The following is a 24,580-nucleotide window of genomic DNA, read 5'->3' as shown; positions in this document are numbered from 1 at the left end:
ATTCTATGTTGTACAACAAATTATTCTCATTTCAAAGGGAAAAAGTACATAGGAAACACACATTTAAAACAATACAAAATAGCTCAGTAGTGCATTAGAAATACACATTGGCTTGAGACTTATCAAGTTTCAGCTAAGTAAAGTGCAGGTGAAGGCACTTAATTTCACATTGCTAATACTTAGTGTGCAGAACTATAATTAGCACCATGAGAGAAGGGAACATGTGCTAACATAACAACATCGCACAAAACCATACATTATACATCAATACCACAGTAATGTGACATAAACCTTTAAAGAACATCTCGTATAAAGTGCAGCAGACTCAGTGCTAATTGCTTTAGCCTCGGAAAAGGCACTTTCATTGCAAAATGGCTAACGGAAGTTAGCATCGGAGCTAGCGGCAAGTAGCATGCTATGCTAGCGCACGTGTGCTGCCTGGGACTTACCATGCGAAGCAACAAATGCTACACGGGGCTTCACAGTGCTCACGTTGGCTCACGGCCTCTGGAATACAGTATCACTCTTATTATTCTTGCCGAAAAAAGGACTTTCACTATCCAGCTAGCTTCTTCGCCACACGGGTAAACTGATCTTTCACCGTCTGTGTCTCTGGCGTATCTGACTGGCACACGAAGGCACACAGGTGTCTGAGCAGCGCACAGACTGGGGGAGGGTCAGACCAGCCAATGATTGGTCGCTGAGTGGATCTGACAAACACACTCTAAAGGACTAAGTCCTGCCCCCACACCATTTATACATTACATATACATATGTACATATTAATTAAACTTATGTTTACATGCTTTTTATCAGTATTTATTATAATTAACTTTGTTTTTATCAATATTTATTCCCATCGTGAGAGTATGAATATTTATACTTTTAATCCTGTTTTTAACACTGGGTTACACTATCCCCCCTTAGAATCATGCAAGTCCCTTTGCATGGGATAGCTAAACGGTAATGACAGGGGAACCAGCCTTCATGGGGATGACCACAGAATCTGGTTCTGTCAAGGCACTGGTAAAAGCCAGGCTTAGACCTTGAAACAGGGACTGGGCAATGGAAACGAGAGGATTTCCCAACTGACTATATTGCAGTCGTTCTGGTTGGGTTCTTGTTCTCTCTGAGCGCCTTATGGTCGCTGTGGCTTCACTCTCAGTATTTGACTGACTTGAGTTTGCTTGATTATCGTTTGAGTTGTCTTCTTCCACTGGCCCATCACAGGTAGATCCATCGGGTAAGTTGGCATCACTCTCGCTTTCATTGTCAGTGTTTGAGTGTTCCACCATGGTTTTACTCTCCTCTAGGCTTCCACATCCAAGTGGATTTCCACATTCAGGTAAGTTGTCACATCCGGTTAAATTGTCAGCTCCAAGCAAGTTGTCACATCCGGTTAAATTGTCAGCTCCAAGCAAGTTGTCATATCCGGTTAAATTGTCAGCTCCAAGCAAGTTGTCATGTTCATGTAAGTTGTCTCCTCCAGGCAAATGAGTTTCAGCATGATCGTGATCATTAGGGTGTGTCTTTGGCTGGGGAATCTCATAGACTCGAGTGACCTTTATGGGCTCTTGAAGAGGTTCCTCTCTGAACCAACAGACATCCTCATCTTCCAGTTCTGAATGATCACATTCCTCATGTTGTTTAGGTGATTGCCTTGTTTTTGGTTTGCGTACATGAGTTGGTTGGACAGGTTTCTCCTCAACAGGGGCAAGAAAACCACAAGGGAGCAAGAGATCGCGGTGGACTGTGCGGACTGGGCCCTCTTTTGTTAGGGGTTTTATACTGTAGACGGGCAAGTCACCTGCTTGGTTCACCACAACGTGAATATCAGTCTCCCACTTGTCAGCTAGCTTGTGCTTGCCTCTGAGACGGACTGCACGCACCAAAACTCTGTCACCTGGCTCTAGTTTTGAGGGTTTCACTCGCATATCAAATCTTGTTTTGTTTCTTTCTGCCATTTTGTTAGCATGGTCTGTTGCTAGTTTGTAGGTCTCTTGTAGAGTTGCCTTTAGTTTTGTTATGTACTGAGAATGAGACTTGAAACTTTTGTTGTTAAAGGGCAGCCCAAATGCTAGATCGACTGGCAATCTTGGCTGACGGCCAAACATTAACTCATATGGGGCAAAACCAGTTGTATCGTTTTTCGTACAATTGTACGCATGAACGAGCGGTTTGACATAGTTGTGCCACTGAGTTTTGTCCTTTTCCTCAAGAGTACCTAGCATACTTAGTAACGTTCTATTGAAACGTTCTACCGGGTTCCCTCTGGGGTGATAGGGTGTTGTCCGGATTTTACGAATGCCCATGATCTTGCAAAGCTCTTGGATAATGTGGGACTCGAAGTCGGGACCTTGATCGCTATGCAATCGTTCGGGTATCCCGTAGTGGACTATGAAGTTGTCCCAAAGGGCTTTTGCAACGGTCTGAGCTTTCTGATTGCTGGTAGGGATGGCTAATGAATATTTCGTGAAATGATCGGTTAATACAAGCACATCCTTTACATTACTTCGATCAGGCTCAATGGACAGGAAGTCCATGCAGACTAGTTCAAGGGGTCTGGTGGATTTGATATTCACTAGTGGAGCTGCTTTTTCTGGAGGAGTTTTACGTCTTACACAGCGGTTGCATGTTTTGATCTTATGTTCTATATATGCTGCCATGCGAGGCCAATAGAACCTTGTTCGGGCAAGATCTAAGGTACGTTCAGTGCCTAAGTGGCCCATGTCACAGTGGAGGCTTTGGAAGACTGAGTCACGGAGCTGTTCAGGTAAGACAAGCTGGTAAGTAACATCTCCTCCATCTTGGCGAGTTCGGTACAGGATGTTATTGTGCATCTCCAATCGATTGAGCTCTCGGAGTAGAAGGTTGATGTCAGGAAGTTCAGCTCGCACAGTTGGTGGGACCTTTTCTCCAGTTTCAATTTGTGCAATAACTTCCCTCAGACAAGGGTCTGTTCTTTGTTCGTTTGTGATCTGTTCAGAGGACATATGGGGCATAACAGGAAGACCACCACAGTCATTTTCATTGACAAAGTCACCTGGAATGGCAGCTGCAGAAATGGCTAGCGAGTGAACCAAAGGGATGGTGTCATTTTGAGAGCTGCATACAAGGTGTTTCTCATAAATAGCAGACACTACTTCAGGACTTAAACTGCTGTCAGGTAGGGACAGGTGAGTCTGTGTGAACTGCTGTATGCGGTCGAGCTCTTTTTGGGACACTGCGTCGTTAAGCAACTCGCCATGTGGCCGTCTAGAAAGGCCATCTGCATCTGAGTTAAGCTTGCCTGCTCTGTACTGGAGCTTAAAGCTAAACGTTGACAGGGCAGCTAGCCATCTGTAACTCATGGCATCCATCTTAGCAGTAGTTAATATGTACGTCAGAGGATTATTGTCTGTTACGACAGTAAACTGATTTCCATATAAGTAATCTGCAAACTTTTCCGTTACTGCCCACTTCAAGGCTAAGAACTCTAACTTATGGGCGGGATAACGAGATTCACTCCTAGACAACCCACGGCTTGCATAAGCTATCACCCTGGTCTGGCCATTCTGCTCTTGATAGAGCGCGGCGCCAAGCCCTGTAGTGCTGGCGTCGGTATGGAGCGTATATGGCAGTTTAGGGTCGGCAAAACCCAATACAGGCGCAGTACTGAGCTTTTCAATGATGGTTTTGAAAGCAAGATCACAAGAGGGAGTCCATCGCTCGCCGAAAGGTGTCTTGGGGTCATGGTACTGGTCAGACTTAGCTTTAGGCTTTGTGCTTTTGCGCAAAGGAGGGTAGCCTGATGTTAAGTCAGTGAGGGGCTTAACGATACTCGAATAGTTCTTAATGAACCGCCTGTAGTACCCTGAAAAGCCTAAGAATGAGCGGAGCTGTTTAAGATCACGGGGCACAGGCCAGGTACTTAAGGCTTCCACCTTTTCAGGGTCAGTCTCCACTCCCTTGCTGGACACAATATGCCCAAGATATCTGACAGAAGTTTGGAAAAATTTGCATTTTTCGGGTGAGAGTTTGAGCCCATATTCTTTCAGGCGATCAAGAACTTTCATCAAGCGAGCCTCATGTTCTTCAAGTGTCTTGGAGAATACAATGATGTCATCGAGAAACACGATCACTTCGCGCAGGTTCATGTCGCCCATACATTTCTCCATGAGCCGCTGGAATGTGCTGGGGGCGTTTGTAATGCCTTGGGGCATTCTATTAAATTCCCAAAAGCCGACGGGACATACGAACGCCGTCTTTGGTTTGTCCAGCTCCTCCATCTCAATTTGGTAGTACCCAGATTTTAAATCCAGGACAGAGAACCATTGTGACCCGATCAAGGTGGAAAACGTTTCCTCCAAATTGGGGAGAGCGTAAGCATCTTTTATAGTCTGCGCGTTAAGCTTTCTGTAGTCGATACAGAGGCGGACTTCACCATTTTTCTTCCGCACGACTACAATGGGTGAAGAGAAAGGGGAGGTAGATTCCCTGATCACGCCAGCTTCTTGCAGTTCTTTGAGGTGCTTACGGACTGCTTCCAGGTCGTTCGGATGTATGGGACGCGCTCTATGCTTGAACGGTGTTTCATCTGACAATCTGATTGTGTGTTTCACTTGATCCGTCTTTCCAAAGTCAAGATCATTCTGTGCAAACACTTCGGGCATTTGGCTTAGCTTTTCAGTTATGCGCTCCTTCCATTCAGCGCTAATAGGGGAAGAGTCAAAGTTATATGTTACATTTGACTTCTGTTCAGTTTGGAATCTTGGAGTTCTCACTGAGTGTTCGTGAGATAGAACTCTTTGATATGCACTGACTTCTCCGATGACACAATTTAGAGGGATTGTCACATCATGTTCGGATTCATTGGTAAGTATAACTGGAACAAGGTAAGGTGCTCGTTCAGGTAGGTCTATGAGACAAGGTTTCACAAGGATGTCACCAGGTAAGGCTGACATTCGTGGATACTCTAACAAGACAGACTTTTCACCGTTACCGGCTGACACAGCTACAGCACCATCTAGAACAACAGTTTGGCCTGCTGGAATCAACTGTGGCTCTTTGTTGTGCATCGTCACTAAACCAAGACTACTGTCTTTGGACTGTTTGTGTCGTGACTCAAGAACTTTTAGAACTGCCCTATAGCCATATGGCAGGTTCAGCTGCAGTTCATGGCATGTGTTAGAGTACAGCTCATAAAGTACATCTAATGTGTTTGTCCCAATTAGCACTAAGGACTGAGAAGCTGTGCGCACATCGGGGACAACTAAGGCAAGTGTCGGGACTTCAGCTTCAATGCCAAGGAAGTCCTTTGGGAAAGTGACATGCAGTTCAATGTAGCCTAAGTAAGGCACAGACTGACCGTTGGCACCCTCAACTTCTAAAAGTTCAAACAATGGCTTAATCTCATGAGAGGACAAATGCTGACGATAGTAGGACTCGGGGACTGTAGTCACCTGGGAACCAGTATCTAGCAAACAACTCACTGTGTGACCATTAACTTTCACTTGTGCAGTACTCTTTGTACCAATTAGACCTTTAGGAAAGTCGAAGGAATCTGATCTTGTGTGTGACTTTAGGCTGGCACGCTTTTTAGGTGAAGCTTTTTGTTTAACCTGGGTGGGACGGGTTAATAAAGCATCAGCCTCCATTTGTCCCGCAACGGAGGCAGAATTTAGTTTAAAGAAAGCTCGTCATTCTGCCTGTCCCATATCTGCCTTCTCACTCTTAATTCCCTTCGTTTTGCAACTACAAGGGCAGGATTGGGCTCTGACTCACAAGTGGCTACTATATGTCCATCTTCCCCACAGCGGAAGCAATACCAGGGCTTGGGCCTAGTACTGGGGCGGCTGGGTGGAGGTGAGTTTTCAGGTTTGGCATGGTCAGGTTTTTTATTTTCAGGTTTCCTTGTTCGAACTGTCTTCAGTGTTGCTTGTTTCTTTGGCTTCACAACGGCAGCTAATTGGCTTTTTAGATCGGCAACTTGTTTTTTCAGCTCTTCTAGACTATCTGACTGTGCTTGACAAACATCTGCATTTGTTTCAGTGACCGTCTGTTCATGAGACACTGCTTTCGGTTTCGTGGCGCTAAAGTGTTTCTTCATTCGCGTGTTTTTAACTTCTTGTCGGTTTTCTGCAGTACGCAGGAGAAGCAATAGCTCTGCATAAGTGGGTGGCTCCTTATGCTTTAGCTCCAATTGCAACTCCGTTAGCAAGTTATCATCCCAGCAGCCTCTGTAAAACTGTTTAAGAAGCTGCTTATTTACTTCATGTGGTTCAAGCCCACCTCTGCGCACGGTGTGATTGACTGCCACCTGCAAACGAAGCAGATAAGCAGAGGGCTTTTCACCATGATCTTGGAGGGTGTTCATGAAGCGTACAAACAGTTCCTCACCATCTTCGACGGTGCCAAAAGCTGAATCCAGAAGGTTAAGATAGTCTGCAGGAGTGGCTTCTGGCCCAAGAGGGTGGATGACATCAGAAGCGGGAGCAAGGAGACTTTCAAGAATCTTGCGAGTTTTTTCCAACTCGGACAAAGAAGCATCTTCCATCAACAAGTCAACATGAGAACGCCATGTTTCATAGTCAGCTTCGCTGTAAGGTCTGGGCATCTTACCAGAGAAAGCTCTGAGTCTTAATGTAGAGTGAGCATGTGATGTCTTTTCAACACTCTTGACAACATGCTCGACTACTACTTTCTGAACCTCTGGTGGGTTGAGGTCAGTTGGACTCAACATTTGAGGTGTCAAGTTTGGTCTCATGGGGCGTTGGAATGCGCCCTGAATGGGTTCAGGAGGGTGAGGCAGTTCAGTTAAGACTGAAGGTGAGGCTCCAAGTTGTGTGGATCCTACCACAGGGCAAGTCTGATCAGCAGCATCATTTTCAGGGTTTATCTCAGCTGTCTCAGCAGCTTCGATGGTCTTCCCTATTGTGGATAGGGCCTCCCGCAACACTTCTTCGAAATCCTTCCCACTTAACTTGGCTAAACCCTTCAGGTTGCTAATGTAAGCCTCAGTAACACTGCCCCCTACGGTCTTAGTATAGACGTCAGTTAAGGCTCGAATGCGGTAACTGACATCTGGATTGTCAGTGGACTGTAAGAGGTAAGGCAGCTTAGGTGCTAATATTTCCACGGCTGCACCGGACTCGAACTCTACAATCTGACTTTTGTGGAATGCAGAAGAGTCATCATCGACAGCGAGTACTCTACGAATAGTACCATGTTGCTCCAGAAACTCAAATACCTCTTTGTCTTTATCTCTATCTGTAACACCGCTAACAATAATGGCATTTGGTACTTTAACGGCATACTTCTCGACAAAATCCATTTTCATAGTATGTGAGCGTCTGATCAAGGGTCAAAGAGGATTCCAATGTTGTCACACAACACTCTAGGCTCCTGGCTGGCTCGCCACTTTTTTACTTATGTAACACTGGTGGTGCAATACTAGACCTGTTAGTGCTACTTCTTGCCTTCTTTGCATGTAGTACGGCAGTATAGTTACCTTTAACCACAGTACAAGGACAGAAGGGAAATATGGACCAGATCAGACAGGTTCTAGATTCGTAGGAGCCAAGGGTGTATGACAACAGAGGACTTGTACACAGTAGGTGCAGAAAACACAATTGCATTTATTAACAATTATTAAAGTTGTGCACATTTAACAAAAGTAGAGCGCTCTTCTTGAAAACAAAATAAAATAAACCCCACAAATGGTCGACCTAAGGATATATTGTCTTTTGTGTCTTTTTTAAAGTCAATTTCAGTCTTTCAATGTTCAATAGTCACTCAGTGTGTGTGTAACCAGTCGGGTTACAATCTACCAGTTCATCCGGCTCTTTGGGCTGGGCTCGCCATCCAGTACTGGAAAAGGGATCCTCGATTCTTCTCAGGTCCTCAAAACCAATCCAATCCAAATAAGCAAAGGGAAAAACCTGACCTGGGGACCAGGCCAGAACACAGTAGTTCAACATTTAAGCTATCATGCCTGTAACTTATTATTACTACTGGTTGCTTGTAGTGTTTCTAAATTTCTTTCAAAATATTCTATGTTGTACAACAAATTATTCTCATTTCAAAGGGAAAAAGTACATAGGAAACACACATTTAAAACAATACAAAATAGCTCAGTAGTGCATTAGAAATACACATTGGCTTGAGACTTATCAAGTTTCAGCTAAGTAAAGTGCAGGTGAAGGCACTTAATTTCACATTGCTAATACTTAGTGTGCAGAACTATAATTAGCACCATGAGAGAAGGGAACATGTGCTAACATAACAACATCGCACAAAACCATACATTATACATCAATACCACAGTAATGTGACATAAACCTTTAAAGAACATCTCGTATAAAGTGCAGCAGACTCAGTGCTAATTGCTTTAGCCTCGGAAAAGGCACTTTCATTGCAAAATGGCTAACGGAAGTTAGCATCGGAGCTAGCGGCAAGTAGCATGCTATGCTAGCGCACGTGTGCTGCCTGGGACTTACCATGCGAAGCAACAAATGCTACACGGGGCTTCACAGTGCTCACGTTGGCTCACGGCCTCTGGAATACAGTATCACTCTTATTATTCTTGCCGAAAAAAGGACTTTCACTATCCAGCTAGCTTCTTCGCCACACGGGTAAACTGATCTTTCACCGTCTGTGTCTCTGGCGTATCTGACTGGCACACGAAGGCACACAGGTGTCTGAGCAGCGCACAGACTGGGGGAGGGTCAGACCAGCCAATGATTGGTCGCTGAGTGGATCTGACAAACACACTCTAAAGGACTAAGTCCTGCCCCCACACCATTTATACATTACATATACATATGTACATATTAATTAAACTTATGTTTACATGCTTTTTATCAGTATTTATTATAATTAACTTTGTTTTTATCAATATTTATTCCCATCGTGAGAGTATGAATATTTATACTTTTAATCCTGTTTTTAACACTGGGTTACACTACACAGAGTTGTTACAGACCTCTTAGGATGACACATTCTTTAAATCTACAAATGATTATATACTTCTAAGCATATATGAGTAAATGTTTCTAAGCATAAATGACAATCAACAATACAAACTCTAACATTCCCCCGTTTTTTGGCCTTTATGCTAGAAAAGTTCCCAGTCATGTCTGACAGTTTCAATGCAAACATTTTCATACTCAGCATATGTCAAATCACCCTAAAGTACTGTAAAGATACACAGGTTAACAAATGTATTAGCAGTTATCCTATTCATTGAGCTCATCTCATGGCAAACTGCATCCTACAAGCAAACAAAGAAATTGTTGATTTAATAGTGAAAACAAGAAAGTAACATTTTCAAACACATCTCAGCTTCGTGATGCTTCCTCCAGGTGTGCAAATCACATGTCTCTCTGCAGAGTGGTTTGAGTTCTGCAGGGCGTCATAAATGTCTCTTCCAGTTGTTTCCATCATTGTCCATAGGACCAGAGTCCAAATGTATGTAGAATAAACGTTCAAACATACCAGTTGGTTTTGTTGTTTGTCAACATGGGTCTCAGCTATTTCCAAAGCTGCAGACCTCTCAGCACTCTAGTTTTATGGCCTCCACCAACCCCCATCACCTCGTTCAAGCCTTCGTCCTGTGAGGGGGATATTTATGACTCCTTCATTGTCCACGCTCTGCAGAAAACACCTCCGTGGAAAGGGTGCAGGGTTGTCTTACTGCTGTTATGATCCCAGCAGTTCATAGGAAACTGCTATCATCACCACCATAGCTTCTGGTTCCTGTGCTTTCACAGAATCACGATGTCATCCTCGAACTCCTTCTGTGCTGTCGATGGAGCTTGGCACGCTCCCCTCATTCATCGAGTTTTCATATTCCAACGCTGCTGAAGGTTTAAGGCAGAGCACGTCGTACACCTTAGTTGTCTTCCTCAGCGTCAATATTGAATCTTTCATTTTATTTAAAATCTCCTGGAAGCTCAGTAGCACAGCTCTCTGTGTCATATCTGCTGTGCTGAAGATGATCTCTGATCCTCCTGAAGTCTCTCTCCTGGTCTCAGCTCCCATCCTGTGGATCCTCTCCTCTATTTTGAAGGCAGTTTCATGGTCCTTGCTGTGACTCCAAGGTCTGATTTCATGATGGGCCCCAACCAGCTTGATCTTTGACGTCAACCACTGCCTGGGCTATACCTGGAATGTTTCTGCTTCTCACTGCTGCACCTATATTTCAGAAAGACTTCTATTTGGAGAGCATGTCAACAACCATCAAACCACATTCTTTAGTTCAGTGAACTTCACTTATAGGCCATCAAAGCCTCATCTGAACATGGGTGCACCACTTGCATAGATTTAATACTTGTAAATAAACGGCTAATCACACAAATCACTGCAACACTAATAGTAAACATTGTTTAATGTTACTTCTGGACCCCACCTCTTGACGCATGGACTCTCTCATGCGTCAACTCACCAACCCTGGATCCCTGTCTTAAAAACTGGCTCCACCAGGAGCCTGCATACACACCATCATGGCCTGGAAAACAAGATCTGGAAAAAAAAGCAAACTTCACATGTACAAACAATTATATCAAAAGAGTAATAAGCATTCAGCACGGGCAAGACAAGTGTCATGTGCAGGTTTCCTCAAATCAGGAAACTACAATTATTTCCCTAATTTGCCTCAGACATGGATCATCCCATGTGCTCAGTTAACATTAATGTAATCGGTGACTTCTCTTAAGCAAAGTCACTCCACTCATATATTATTATTATTATTATTATTATTATGGGTTCAAAGTGGCCAGCTAAGAGCCCATATTCAACTTGTCCATAAACACCGTAATCTCTTATTTGTTTCACTCATGTCACTTGTCCGTTTCAGCTGAATCCTCCACATGCAGTCCCAGAAAAAACAAACATAAGCAATACGCATTGACTGTGGTCAGACGGAGGTCAGACACAGGTCAACAGGTTCCAGAGGTGCCATAAAACACCATAAAAATCCATTGCTGTGGAAAATATATTCATATCATCAAAGTAACCGTCACATTTTCCCAAAACACAATGTAACAGCATCACCACTCATAACCTGTAAACACAGTTTTCCTCACACATAAACCCAAAAATCCTGTAGTAGGAAAAACATCAACCAGTTGTCCTGGTATAAATCATGTGATCAAACCACATGAAGAACTGTAATGCTGTAGAAAAGAAAATGCAAATGTTAGCGCTGCGCAGGTGTGTACACCTTTTCACAGTAATTTCTGTGAGCAACACAAGCCCATGAATAACACACCTCTGATAGATTCACAAACATAAAAATGGCATTTAAAAGGTTAAACCATCACGCAACCCCAGATGTTGCTGTCATCTTTCTGCTCCTGTAACAGAGACACACACAGAGATACATCCACCCCTTTGTCAGGTGGGGGTTGACTTCACACAATGGTGTTAAGTCAGTCAGTCTTGTCAGCTTTTACCAGTCAGTCAGTCAGTTTTTATTTCCATTCATTCATTCTTTCTTTCTTTCTTTGCTGATAGTGGAACCTGTCGTCGCATTTAGTTTCCACTCTCAGCAAAATGACGTCATTTCAAAAAGAAAAAGAACTTTAGATAGGATTACATCGCCGAATCCTTTTTTTAGGCCGGGACACTTATAATAAGCAGCCTTCTCCAAAGCCCATTTTAATGTGGAGAAAACTCACTTGACACAATTTTCTCGACGACGTGTAGCACTTTCAATTCCCGACGTGCAGATCTGCTTAAAGAAAAGAAATAGACAAACAAAATCAGTGCCTGTTCAAAAGATAAAAATGAAAAATATCAAACCAAACTCTCAGTGCACTGTGAAAGTATCAAAATAAAAAGGCCTTGTTAAGTCATGACACAAACTCCTCATCTCAGGAGGGTAAATCATACCATTAGCATGGTTCATCATACCATCATACTAATCGGCAGGCTCGACTTCACAACAGAAGAAAAATCATCAGCTAGATTCACTCCAAATCAACCATCAGCTGCACAACACACACATAAGCCTAATGTGTCTTATTAGCTATGAGTTTAATCACCAGGTCTGTGCTCTTCACTCATCTAAATCACAGATCTACTTTATTCAATTTTCCTTTTTCCCTTCATCATAAAACATGTGACATGCTGTCATGCACTTCACAAAAGACGTTTGTTCTGGCGTATTCAGAGTTGTGTATCTAGATACAGAATTCACTCGCACATCAAAGCAGGAAACTCAGTGTTTTAGAGTTTCCACTCAACACACAACACACTCCAACACATCTCATTCACTCGTACTAGAATTCAGTCACCTTTCATTAATCTAAAACCGATCAACTAATTTGCATATCAGCTATTAACCCACTAAGTTGACAGGACGACAGAAAAGCATGTTCAAAATAGTATCACAAAAGACAATTCCCCTCATACAGTAAATCACTTATGCTGCATTAATCAAGCAGGAAGCTTCTCCCAATTTACTATATTAACAACTAAATTTATTGTCTGATCACTGATTGGTCAAACCAGGATTTTTTTTTTTTTTTTCAAAAGTTAAATTGCTGTCCTGCAACCTAGAGAGTCAATTTTTTGCATTGTATAAATTCAGTATTTGATAACAAGTGTCTGCTAAATTGACACTATTTTAACACTGATGAAAGATAACAAGCTAATTTTCATTGCATGTCTGTGGAGCTGCATATCCAGCAGAGCATGTAATGTGCTATGAGTTTCACTGGTCTTTGCATCACACGAGGTGACTTGGACAAGATGATAAACAGACTCATACACTTAAAATGTTGTCTAATCTTCATGAGCTCTCTTGTGTTTGGAGTGTTAGTATGGTTAATGCATGTTCTGCTTTTGTGTGTGATTTTGTATATGCTTCTATTTTCGCAGTGTTTAAAACTCCGTCTCAATTTCCCACTTAAGCAGTCAGTTTTCTTTTCCCCAGGTTTGCTAACCCAAATTTTGATTTCCCACATTTAATAACAGCATTCCTCTGTGTTTCCACTTACTCTCACTCTGTTGTCATCTCACTCTGTTGTCCTCTCCCACTTTCAACAGTCCACAGCCGGCAGTTCTCCTTCAGCTTTGTCCTGTGTTCAACTGTCTCTTCTTGCCATCTTACTCCACAGGTGGCAAATGTCAAACTCCAACAGTCTCCTCAGTTCTCCTCAAAAGTTTTCTTCACATGCACAGTGAAGTTGCAGCTTGTTGTAAACACAGTGCCATTCATCCGATCAGTCAGGATGATGGGTTTGCTCTTCTTCTTCTCTGATGCTGTTTGTCCACATTGCTGCCGCTCGCTGAGACGAGACTTTTTGCTCAGGACTTGCTGCTGTCTCTTTATCTGCCATGTTATTGCTTTGGAGCTGCATTCTTCAGGGAGGAGTGAGCTTGCTTGTGAGTTTGAGAGACACATACACATTGCGCTGTAAATAAGTCAGCCAGAACTTGGCCTGCATGTTTCCAATGATGTTTAACTATAAATTTCTTCCGTCCGACCGCTGCATGTGGAAAATTGATACAGGTCTGCTTTTCACCTGAAAGTGACAAACTAAGACATGTTCATTATCATCATCACTGCTTAATCAACACACATCTCTCTCCCTCTCTCTCTCTGTTTTTGTGAACAATCCTTTCTTAAAAGCAGAAAACGACATTGTAGTTGTTTTTCGGCTGATCAACACAAAACCTTTTTCCTATGATTATTTTTCTTCGTCTACAATGTAACTTGTCTCTTTTTCACTCTTTTTTTAAATTTTATTTTATTTCTTTACAATAGCTTGTGAGCCGCAAAATCACCGCTCTCACTCACAATCAAAGGCAATTACTTTTGCACAGTGCACAAAAACACTGTGATGTCAGACACATTCACACTCACTTTTTCATCTGCATAAATAAACCATATGGCTGGAGATATGTGCCATGGTGATCCATAGGCATGATCACACGTTTATTTAAGTATTTTCAACCCAACAAAACAAATAAACAAAAACATGATGTTGATGCTACACACACGAGTCAAGGTGCAGAAAAACTGCTCATGGAGACGCTGAACACTCCAGTTATCACAGTTATCATAACTCTGTTTCCCTCTCTTTGAGCAGCTCTCAGACAGCTCTCGATCTGATAATGTGTAGCCTGCTCATCAGCTCAGAAAAAAACTGCAACGCAACATCACACAGTAGTTGCATGCTCTGCCCACAGCGGCAAAGTCTTACACTTTCATATTCAATACAGCTTCTCCATCATGTACTTCAGCATATTAGTTGTTTTCACAGATGTGCTGCATATCTCAACAATGGCTCATAATAAGACGACAGTCTTTCACACAGGTCAAGTGCCTCTATGCACTTCATTAGTTTAAATATTTACCTATATCACGTCACCTCACATGTCATTGTACTGAATTTAAGCAACCACAAGCTTAATGTAGATTACTTTTAACAACTATCCACCTCAATTACGTCCATGGTCTGGCACACAAGCTAAAGAGTTAACACTTTGTGTCAGCAAAGGGGGTGGGGGAAAACCCACCCACCAGAGCACAGCTGCTGATGTGGGCTGGCCTTCTCCACACACTCCTGGCTGCTTAGGAAACCCATGATAACAACAACAGCTGCTGACGTCACACACCACGCGGTCTGCTCCGCACACACAACAACAACGAGGACGAAAATAACAATAACACAAAATAGGCCTACTGTCCAGCATAATCTGGACCCCGCGGAACTTCTCAACGCCTCACAAAGTGGCGGAGAACTCACCTCTCTCTCCACAAAGCAGCGAGGAACCTCTTACCCCACAAAGCGGTAAGGAACCTCTTGCTGCACACAGCAGCAAGGAACCCGGGTTTCGCTCCACAAAGCAGCGAACTTCTCAACGCCTCACAAAATGGCGGGGACTGCACAACGACACGGTTATAGAGTCGGCCTCTTCAAACTTACTTGGCGTTGCTTAGCGTGTAATATCACCCTCGAATCCCGCCGATCGACATTCATCGAGGAGAAAGATGGACCGCGAATCCACAGGAACTTCCTGGCTGACGTCAGTCTTTCGGCGTGTCCCTCCCCCCCTCGGTGAATGCGATCCCAGGGAACCGGCATAGAAGGACCAATTAATGATAGGTTTTAGAGTATAAACCTATTCGCTGGAACGTTGAAGACAATATAATTACACTGCAAAAGCAAGACACTTGTAGGCAAGCTTCTTCATGTTACTCGTGCACGGGAGAGAACTGGACAACCGCTTGACTCCAGTTGGTCTCGTCCGTCCTCCCATACCACTGTCCTTTTATTGAGGTTACATGAATATGCATAGGTTCATTAACATATGACGTCCACATACACACAAAGAGTACCTTGCCTGTGTATGTGGGTGTGTGTGTGTGTGTGTGTGTGAGGTACTGCTGATCAAAGGGTCATAAAAGCACACAAGCAAACATCCTTGGTCAGGAAGAGGGTAGACTAGACCCCCCCCCCCCCCCCGGTAAGGAAGTCCAGCAGTTCATCTAAACAGAAAAGCACTCAGACTAGAACAGACATAGCTACGTTAATCCCACCATAAATCAGCAAGGGAAGATACGATCTCTCCTCTCTTCATGCTACACAGAGTTGTTACAGACCTCTTAGGATGAGACATTCTTTAAATCTACAAATGATTATATACTTCTAAGCATATGTGAGTAAATGTTTCTAAGCATAAATGACAATCAACAATACAACTCTAACAGTCTTCTTAACTCAGGTGAGAATGTTGGCGAGCACGAGGCTGGAGATCATCATGGCTGTATCCCGATTCAGGTTCTGCAGCTTTAAAGTCCTCAAGGGCCGTGTACTCAAAGACCGCTAAGGCCGAAGTGCGAGGCTCGTAGGCTCGTGAAATGGGACGTCTAGCCTCCGTCGCGCTGCCCAGGTTGCCTAGCAACCATGATACTAACAGCTGGAAACGTTTCATACAGCTTTGTTTGACAGAAATGAAGGAGAACATATTTAGTTCATTTGTTTCTACATGAGCTCTGTGTGATTTGATGAGTATCTGAGGCTGAGACCACAGGACTGTGAAACATGATTGTTGGGCTTCATTTCTGTGCTGAACAGTCGTTTAAGATTAGCTGTAAATAACAATTAGCTGATGTTGTTCATGAGACTAAAGTCATCTCACTGTGGTAATGTAAATATAATATGACCAATATTATAGTTATTATATTAATCACTTCACTCACAGACAAGTATCTGTGACAGCGTGTATATAGATGTATCATATATAAGAGACAAATATTGTTCATTTAATATGTTGGTACTAAATTTGGCTCAGTGCTTACATATATGTGTAAAAAGCAAATGTAGGAGCTGTGATAACTGTGTCTGATAGAATGAAGAGTAGACTGATATATGAAATATTCCTTTATTGGGTGAGAAAATCAGACCATGTCATAACTGCTTTAAGTCACACAGAATAGATATCAGAGCCTTAAACAGGCTGACTTCTGCTAAATGGGTCAAACTGGGCAGAAAGTCTACAAACACATAACATCCTTGTAGAATACGATGTAACACTATAGATCAACTTAGCTCAGAATATATAAAGCATATAAACAGTTACAGCAATACGTTGGCGATTCTGTTCTCAGACATGTGAAGCTAGAGACACCGGCAACCATAGTCAATTGTCTTCCAGGGGCCAGAGCAGGCGACATTGAAGGAAATTTAAAACTGCTGGCTAAGGGTAAACGTAAATTCAGTAAAATCATAATTCACGTCGGCAGTAATGACACCCGGTTACGCCAATCGGAGGTCACTAAAATCAATATTGAATCGGTGTGCAACTTTGCCAAAACAATGTCGGACTCTGTAGTTTTCTCTGGTCCCCTCCCCAATCAGACCAGGAGTGACATGTTTAGCCGCATGTTCTCCTTAAATTGCTGGCTGTCTGAGTGGTGTCCCAGAAACGATGTGGGCTTCATAGATAATTGGCAAACCTTCTGGAGGAAACCTGGTCTTGTTACGAGAGACGGCATCCATCCCACTTTGGATGGAGCAGCTCTCATTTCTAGAAATATGGACAAATTTATTAAACCCCCCAAAATATGACTATCCAGAGTTGGGACCAGGAAGCAGAGTTGCAGTCTTACACGCCTCTCTGCAGCTTCTCTCCTCCTGCTACCCCCCCCCCCCCCCAAAAAAACCCATCTCCATAGAGACTGTGTCAGCTTCCAAAAAGACAAAAAACAAACTAAAAACCAGCAACAAACAACTTAAACATAAACAATTACAAAGAAAGAACAATACAGTATCCACATCTGAACCAAAGAGTAAAACAGTGAAATGTGGATTATTAAATATTAGGTTTCTCTCCTCCAAGTCTCTGTTAGTACATGACTTAATAATTGATCAACAAATTGATTTACTCTGCCTTACAGAAACCTGGTTGCAGCAGGATGATTATGTTAGTTTAAATGAATCAACACCCCCGAGTCATTCTAACTACCAGAAATCTCGAAGCACAGGCCGAGGGGGCGGTGTGGCAGCAATTTTTCACACCAGCCTATTAATTAATGAAAGACCAAAACTAGGGATAGGTATTGATAAGATTTTAACGATTCCGATTAGAGCAGGGCGATATGGCCAAAAATATTTATCACGATATATATTTGAAAATTTGCGATAACGATATAACTGACGATATAATTGATGCGAGACAAAATACAACTCCACAACATTACTAGCGCAAAAAGACAACCTTCCATTTATTTTCACTTAAACAAGAAGCTGGTTTTTATGTACATTAAGCTTTATAAAAATGTAACAGTGCAAATGCAAATTCCTTGCTGAAAGTTTAACCAAAAGGCATTTCCAGTAGAAATGGGCTGACATATCCTGAGCATAACCATGTATAATATCGACTGAAGTTAAAAAGAGGTGCTTTGCAACATTAAACTGCAGTGTGCAGTACGTATTTTTCGGACCATAAGGTGCACGTGATTATAAGGCACATTAAGCGAAACAAAGCAGTCAGATAAATCAAACTTTATTAAACTCATTCTTCTTGCTTCCTCCACTTCTGTACCATTGATTCATTAATGTTGAATTCTCTGGCAGCTGTTCTATTCCCATGTTGTTGCAGTATATTAATGACTAACCTTGTATTGTGGATGGATTATCTCAGTTGTTCTCCTGACTGCAGTTTGGTCCGTTTACAGCATCCTGCCATGCGATTGCATTTGTCTCTAACTATCAGGCACGTTAACTTTTCTAAGTGGAAAAGTGTTGGTGTTCGTCCTCCAGCTTCACTGTTTATGTTATGCTAACATAGCTGTGTTGCTAGCGATCACGTAGCATATCGTTATATACCAGTTAGCCCACCTTCAGTAACCCTACAAACGTCACTGCTGTTTAGTTTCCTGTCTTCATTTATGTTGGAAGTGATAGCAGAGCTGTACGTTTGAATTTTTCCAGAAATCTCTGTCAGAACATGGTATATCATGCTTGGGTAACTAGCGAAACTAGCGAGCTAACTTCCGCTAGCTTCCTGCTAACTTCTAACTCCGTTAAATGTAATAACTTTTGTTTTCATGGATGCCTGGAAGCTAAACTTCATAGTTACACCTGGTAAAGCAGCAATGCTGATCGTTTTATTAAAGATGAAAGAATTTAGACAGTTTTTAAGTCTAGGTGATGCTGCAGTGTTCGTTTGACCTATAGCATACGGAGTTTAGGACCCAGATTACTCCCAGATTTAAGAGCATCTTAGTCCGACAAATACGACAATAACGATGGCCGCTTGCATGTTCTGCAAAAAATGTGCTTTGTGTATCTGACGGACAAACACCAAACCAGTTCCACATCACTGAAGTTGCACCATTTTTACAAACCAATTCTGGTTCATTTGTTTCACTCAACAATCGGCCATGTGCGTATGAAAACAAAGGCACTGCGCATGCGCGTTTTACTCATATTCTATCGCGATATTTCATCTTCCTATCGTTGCCTAACTTTATACCGGTATTACCGTGAACGGTATAATATGGCCCAGCCCTAATTCCGATTCCATTTTCGATTCTTTATCGATTCTCTTATCGATTCTTATTTTTTAAAAAGGAGAACACTGAGGTCGATTAGCTTAGAACTTTATTTTTTATCTTCTCTTTGAACAAGATAGAAATTTAGGAGTAACATGGCCTTACAAACCCAACAGTGAGATCTTAAGAGATCCAGCCTGCGGCTCTTCAATGGGGTGTCACAGGGTCCCCAGGAAAAAAATGTAAATGTAAAATAATAAAATAAATATTCTCCTGTAGCAATAACAAAGTGTAACATAAATTATTCTGTAGCAATTACACAAGAATATCCAGTAATGTCCCTGCCTACAATTAAACACATTCACTTACCAAAGTGAAATCGGGGGCATCTGCTGTGGCAAACGGGTGCAAGCCTTTGACCACAAACTCAGTCACTGCTCGGTGACATTCGTCTATCCTGGCCTGAAAGGAGACGCTACCGGTAGACTGCAGTGAGAACTGCCAGCATCTGAGCCAGCCAGACTCTGTCTGTCTCATCACGGTCCCCTAAATGCACAGTAATGGCAGGTTTGTAATAAGGCAGATCGCGCTAACATAATATGCACTGTTAGTTGATTATTTACCTGCCGCATTAACGGGAGAGGACGTGCAAACGTTACTGCTGCTGCTGGGTTGAGATTCACGAGTCCGGAGCGGAATTAAAAACACGACATTCATTTAAGGTTATCACGTGTTTTGTGAGCAAATGCTTTTGCATATTCGTAGTGTTTCCTCCCTTAAATGAAATATCTACTTTGCAAGTATTGCAAGTTGCCCTGTTGTCATCCGTTCTCGTAAAGTATAACCAAGCTTTTGAGCATTTGAGCCGCTGGCGCCGTGTTTCCTGCCAGGTAAATGACGCTCCGCAACGTGGTGACGTCATTCGGGGCGACTGGAATCGATAAGGGAATCGTTTGCAAAAATGGCAAACGATTCCAAGGAATTGAAACAGTGGGAACCGGTTCTCAACAAGAACCGGGTTTCGATACCCATCCCTAACCAAGACAGACTTTTAATTCATTTGAAAGCCTGATGCTTAACATTGTCCACCCCAGCTGTGAAACTCAGAAACCAGTCTTACTTGTTATCATCTATCGTCCACCTGGGCCTTACACAGAGTTTCTGTCTGATTTCTCAGACTGTATATCTAATTTAGTTCTGAGCTCAGATAAAATAATTATTGTGGGTGATTTTAACATCCATGTAGATGCGAAGAATGACAGCCTCAACATGGCATTTAATCTGTTATTAGACTCAATTGGTTTCTCTCAAAATGTAAAAGAACCCACCCACCACTTTAATCACACTCTAGATCTTGTTTTAACATATGGCATCGAACCTGAACATTTAACAGTGTTTCCTGAAAACCCTCTCCTGTCTGATCATTTCCTGATAACATTTACTTTTACAATAATTGATTACACAGCGGTGGAGAGTAGACTTTATCAAAGTAGATGTCTTTCTGAAAGCACTGTAACTAAGTTTAAGAATATAATCCACCCACTGTTATCATCTCCAATGCCCTGTACCAACACAGAGCAGAGCAGCTATCTGAACGCTACCCCAACAGAGGTCGATTATCTTGTTAATAATTTCACCTCCTCACTACGTATGACTCTGGATACTGTAGCTCCTGTGAAAACTAAGGCCTCAAATCAGAAGTACCTGACTCCGTGGTATAATTCTCAAACACGTACCCTAAAGCAGATGACTCGTAATCTGGAGAGGAAATGGCGTGTCACAAATCTAGAGGATCATCATTTAGCCTGGAGAAATAGTTTGCTGCTTTATAAGAAAGCCCTCCGCAAAGCCAGAACATCTTACTATTCATCACTGATTGAAGAAAATAAGAACAACCCTAGGTTTCTCTTCAGCACTGTAGCCAGGCTGACAAAAAGTCAGAGCTCTTTTGAGCCAACCATCCCTTTAACGTTAACTAGTAATGACTTCATGAACTTCTTCACAAATAAAATTTTTATCATTAGAGAAAAAATTACCAATAATCATCCCACAGATGTAATATTATCTACAGTTACTCTTAGTACCATTGATGTTAAGTTAGACTCTTTTTCTCCAATTGATCTTTCTGAGTTAACTTCAATAATTACTTCCTCCAAACCATCAACGTGTCTTTTAGACCCCATTCCTACAAAACTGCTCAAAGAAGTCCTGCCATTAATTAATTCTTCGATCTTAAATATGATCAACCTATCTCTAATAATCGGCTATGTACCACAGGCCTTCAAGCTGGCTGTAGTTAAACCTTTACTCAAAAAGCCATCTCTAGACCCAGCAGTCTTAGCTAATTATAGGCCAATCTCCAACCTTCCTTTCATATCAAAAATCCTTGAAAGAGTAGTTGTCAAACAGCTAACAGATCATCTGCAGAGGAATGGTTTATTTGAAGAGTTTCAGTCAGGTTTCAGAGCTCAGCACAGCACAGAAACAGCCTTAGTGAAGGTTACAAATGATCTTCTTATGGCCTCTGACAGTGGACTCATCTCTGTGCTTGTCCTGCTAGACCTCAGTGCAGCTTTCGATACTGTTGACCATAATATCCTATTAGAGCGATTAGAACATGCTGTAGGTATTACAGGTACTGCACTGCAGTGGTTTGTATCATATCTATCTAATAGACTCCAATTCGTGCATGTAAATGGAGAGTCCTCTTCACACACTGAGGTTAATTATGGAGTTCCACAGGGTTCAGTGCTAGGACCAATTCTGTTTACATTATACATGCTTCCCTTAGGCAGTATCATTAGAAGACATAGCATACATTTTCACTGCTATGCAGATGACACCCAGCTCTATCTGTCCATGAAGCCAGATAACACACACCAATTAGTTAAACTGCAGGAATGTCTTAAAGACATAAAGACCTGGATGGCCGCTAACTTTCTGCTTCTTAATTCAGATAAAACTGAGGTTATTGTACTCGGCCCTGAAAATCTTAGAAATATGGTATCTAACCAGATTCTTACTCTGGATGGCATTACCTTGGCCTCCAGTAACGCGGTGAGGAACCTTGGAGTCATTTTTGACCAGGACATGTCCTTCAACGCACATATTAAACAAATATGTAAGACTGCTTTCTTCCATTTGCGCAACATCTCTAAAATTAGAAATATCCTGTCTCAGAGTGACGCTGAAAAACTAGTTCATGCATTTATTACTTCCAGGCTGGACTACTGTAATTCATTATTATCAGGATGTCCAAAAAACTCACTGAAAAGCCTTCAGCTAATCCAAAATGCTGCAGCAAGAGTCCTGACAGGGACTAGAAAGAGAGAGCATATTTCTCCTGTTTTGGCTTCCCTTCATTGGCTTCCTGTTAAATCCAGAATTGAATTCAAAATCCTGCTCCTCACATACAAGGTCTTAAATAATCAGGCCCCATCTTATCTTAATGACCTTATAGTACCATATCACCCTATTAGAGCGCTCCGCTCTCGCTCTGCAGGCCTACTTGTTGTTCCTAGAGTATTTAAAAGTAGAATGGGAGGGAGAGCCTTCAGTTTTCAGGCCCCTCTTCTGTGGAACCAGCTTCCAGTTTGGATTCGGGAGACAGACACTATCTCTACTTTTAAGATTAGGCTTAAAACTTTCCTTTTTGCTAAAGCATATAGTTAGGGCTGGACCAGGTGACCCTGGATCCTCCCTTAGTTATGCTGCAATAGATGTAGGCTGCCGGGGGATTCCCATGATAGTGTTTGAACAGTCATGAATTATCTTTAACAGCAGGTTGGATGTAATGTGTTAGAACTACCAGCAGGTGGGGATAAGAGACCTTTAAGGTGTTTGGTGCCACGCTCCACCTTCAGGTTTAAAACTAGTGTTAATGGAGTTTGAAGGTTGAGTTTGTTCCACGACTGCATTTCACTCACTGCCTCTGTTTGTATCTCTGTCACTGCAGGACCAACATGGAGCCAGAAGTCAGCGCTCTCAGGAGGCCGACAAACCTCACAGAAGAAAGGGAGAGAAAAAACACACCTGTGACGAGTGTGGGAAGGGTTTTACTGTGAGGGCTTCACTAAAACGGCATCAGGTCATCCACACTGGAGAGAGACCGTTCAGCTGTGACTTGTGTGGAAAGTCTTTTTCCTTGAAGGGTTCCCTAAAACAACACCAACTCATCCACAGTGGAGTTAAAGCGTACAGCTGTGATCAGTGTGGCAGAGCTTTTACTCGCAGTAGCCACTTACAGAGTCATCTAGTTACCCACTCTGGAATTAAGGCATACAGCTGTGATCAGTGTGGCAGAGCTTTTACTCACAGTAGCCACTTACAGAGGCATCTAGTTACCCACTCTGGAATTAAGGCATACAGCTGTGACGAGTGTGGGATGGAGTTTACTCTGAAGGCTTCACTAAAACAGCATCAGGTCATCCACACTGGAGAGAGACCGTTCAGCTGTGACTTGTGTGGAAAGTCTTTTTCCTTCAAGGTTTCCCTAAAACAACACCAACTCATCCACAGTGGAGTTAAAGCGTACAGCTGTGATCAGTGTGGCAGAGCTTTTACTCGCAGTAGCAACTTACAGAGTCATCTAGTTACCCACTCTGGAATTAAGGCATACAGCTGTGACATCTGTGGAAAAACTTTCAGCCAGAGAGGGCACCGAAATACACACCTACGTACACACATGGAAAGAAACTACAGCTGTGACCAGTGTGACAAGAGCTTCAGGAATCTCATATCATACTCTGCACACAAACGATACCACGTTACTAATAAACTGTTTCACTGTTACCAATGTGCCCAAACATTCACCTCATTGTCTGCTCTGTGCAAACATCAGCGCGATCACTCAGGGCTGAAATCACTCCCATCACTGGATCACAGTGAATCTGAAGACACAGAAAGATCCTCTGGTCAGACTCAAAAAGCTTGAGATCAGGCTCCACAGAGTTCAGATAGAATCATTTAAACTTGTGTTGAACTGAACTGGTTGCTGGGCTGAACTTCTACATAATACAGATCTACATGGGATCTTCTTTTCTGTTGTTTTACTGAGTCAGTTTTGTCCTTTTTTCTCTGTCCTGGTTTTGCTCGTCTGTAAATGATTGAAACTCAGTCCAATAGTTCATTGTTCTCCAGCAAAACGTTTTGGAAACTCATGTTTAACCTTTAAAACTCTGACATGTTTTAGCACACAAGGCTTCATCGGGGAGTTCACTCATGATTGGACCATGAGAACAAAGGTTTGTAGTTCTTTCAAAGAGAGTCTTGGAGATGTTTGATGTTTCTGTTTTTTCTACATAAAGGAATAAACTATTTTTCTTGCTTCATGTAGTGTGGAAGTTTTTAATGTTTCTTCATCTGTTATGTTCTTGAATGTGTTCACGTGAAGATGGTACAAATAAACTGTTGTCAGAGATTTACAGTTATCAAACAGTTAGGTGAATAAACAACACTGAGACACTTGGAGACGGTTAACGTGCTGCACGGGTGAGGGCTCAGAGAGGACTCACACTGAGCTGCAGTAGTCGTTTATTATTTATAGCAGGGTGAAACAAGCATAGCAGTTTCCTCTAATTTTGCATATGTGTG

The 24,580-nt window shown here is 42.4% G+C and overlaps 1 protein-coding gene across 8 annotated transcripts in view; it reads left to right on the top strand.

The window, feature by feature from the left end:
- The window catches only part of LOC308395154 (uncharacterized protein), a 33,558-nt gene extending 9,240 nt beyond the window's left edge, over positions 1-24,318 (top strand). For 7 of the 8 annotated variants that reach the window (XM_080879862.1, XM_080879863.1, XM_080879859.1 and 4 more), the window contains one exon: positions 22,944-24,318. In XM_080879862.1, the coding sequence (XP_080735988.1) occupies positions 22,944-23,921 (978 nt within the window). In that variant the 3' untranslated portion in view covers positions 23,922-24,318. Of the gene's footprint in view, positions 1-13,182; positions 13,369-22,943 lie in introns of those variants that run through there. The other variant, XM_080879856.1, reaches the window with a different exon arrangement.
- The last annotated feature ends 262 nt before the right edge of the window (positions 24,319-24,580 follow it).

This window comes from Rhamphochromis sp. 'chilingali' (assembly GCF_963969265.1).
Source record: "Rhamphochromis sp. 'chilingali' genome assembly, chromosome: 1".
Taxonomy (NCBI): Eukaryota; Metazoa; Chordata; class Actinopteri; order Cichliformes; family Cichlidae; genus Rhamphochromis; species Rhamphochromis sp. 'chilingali'.
This window is presented reverse-complemented; position numbering and strand designations above follow the sequence as displayed.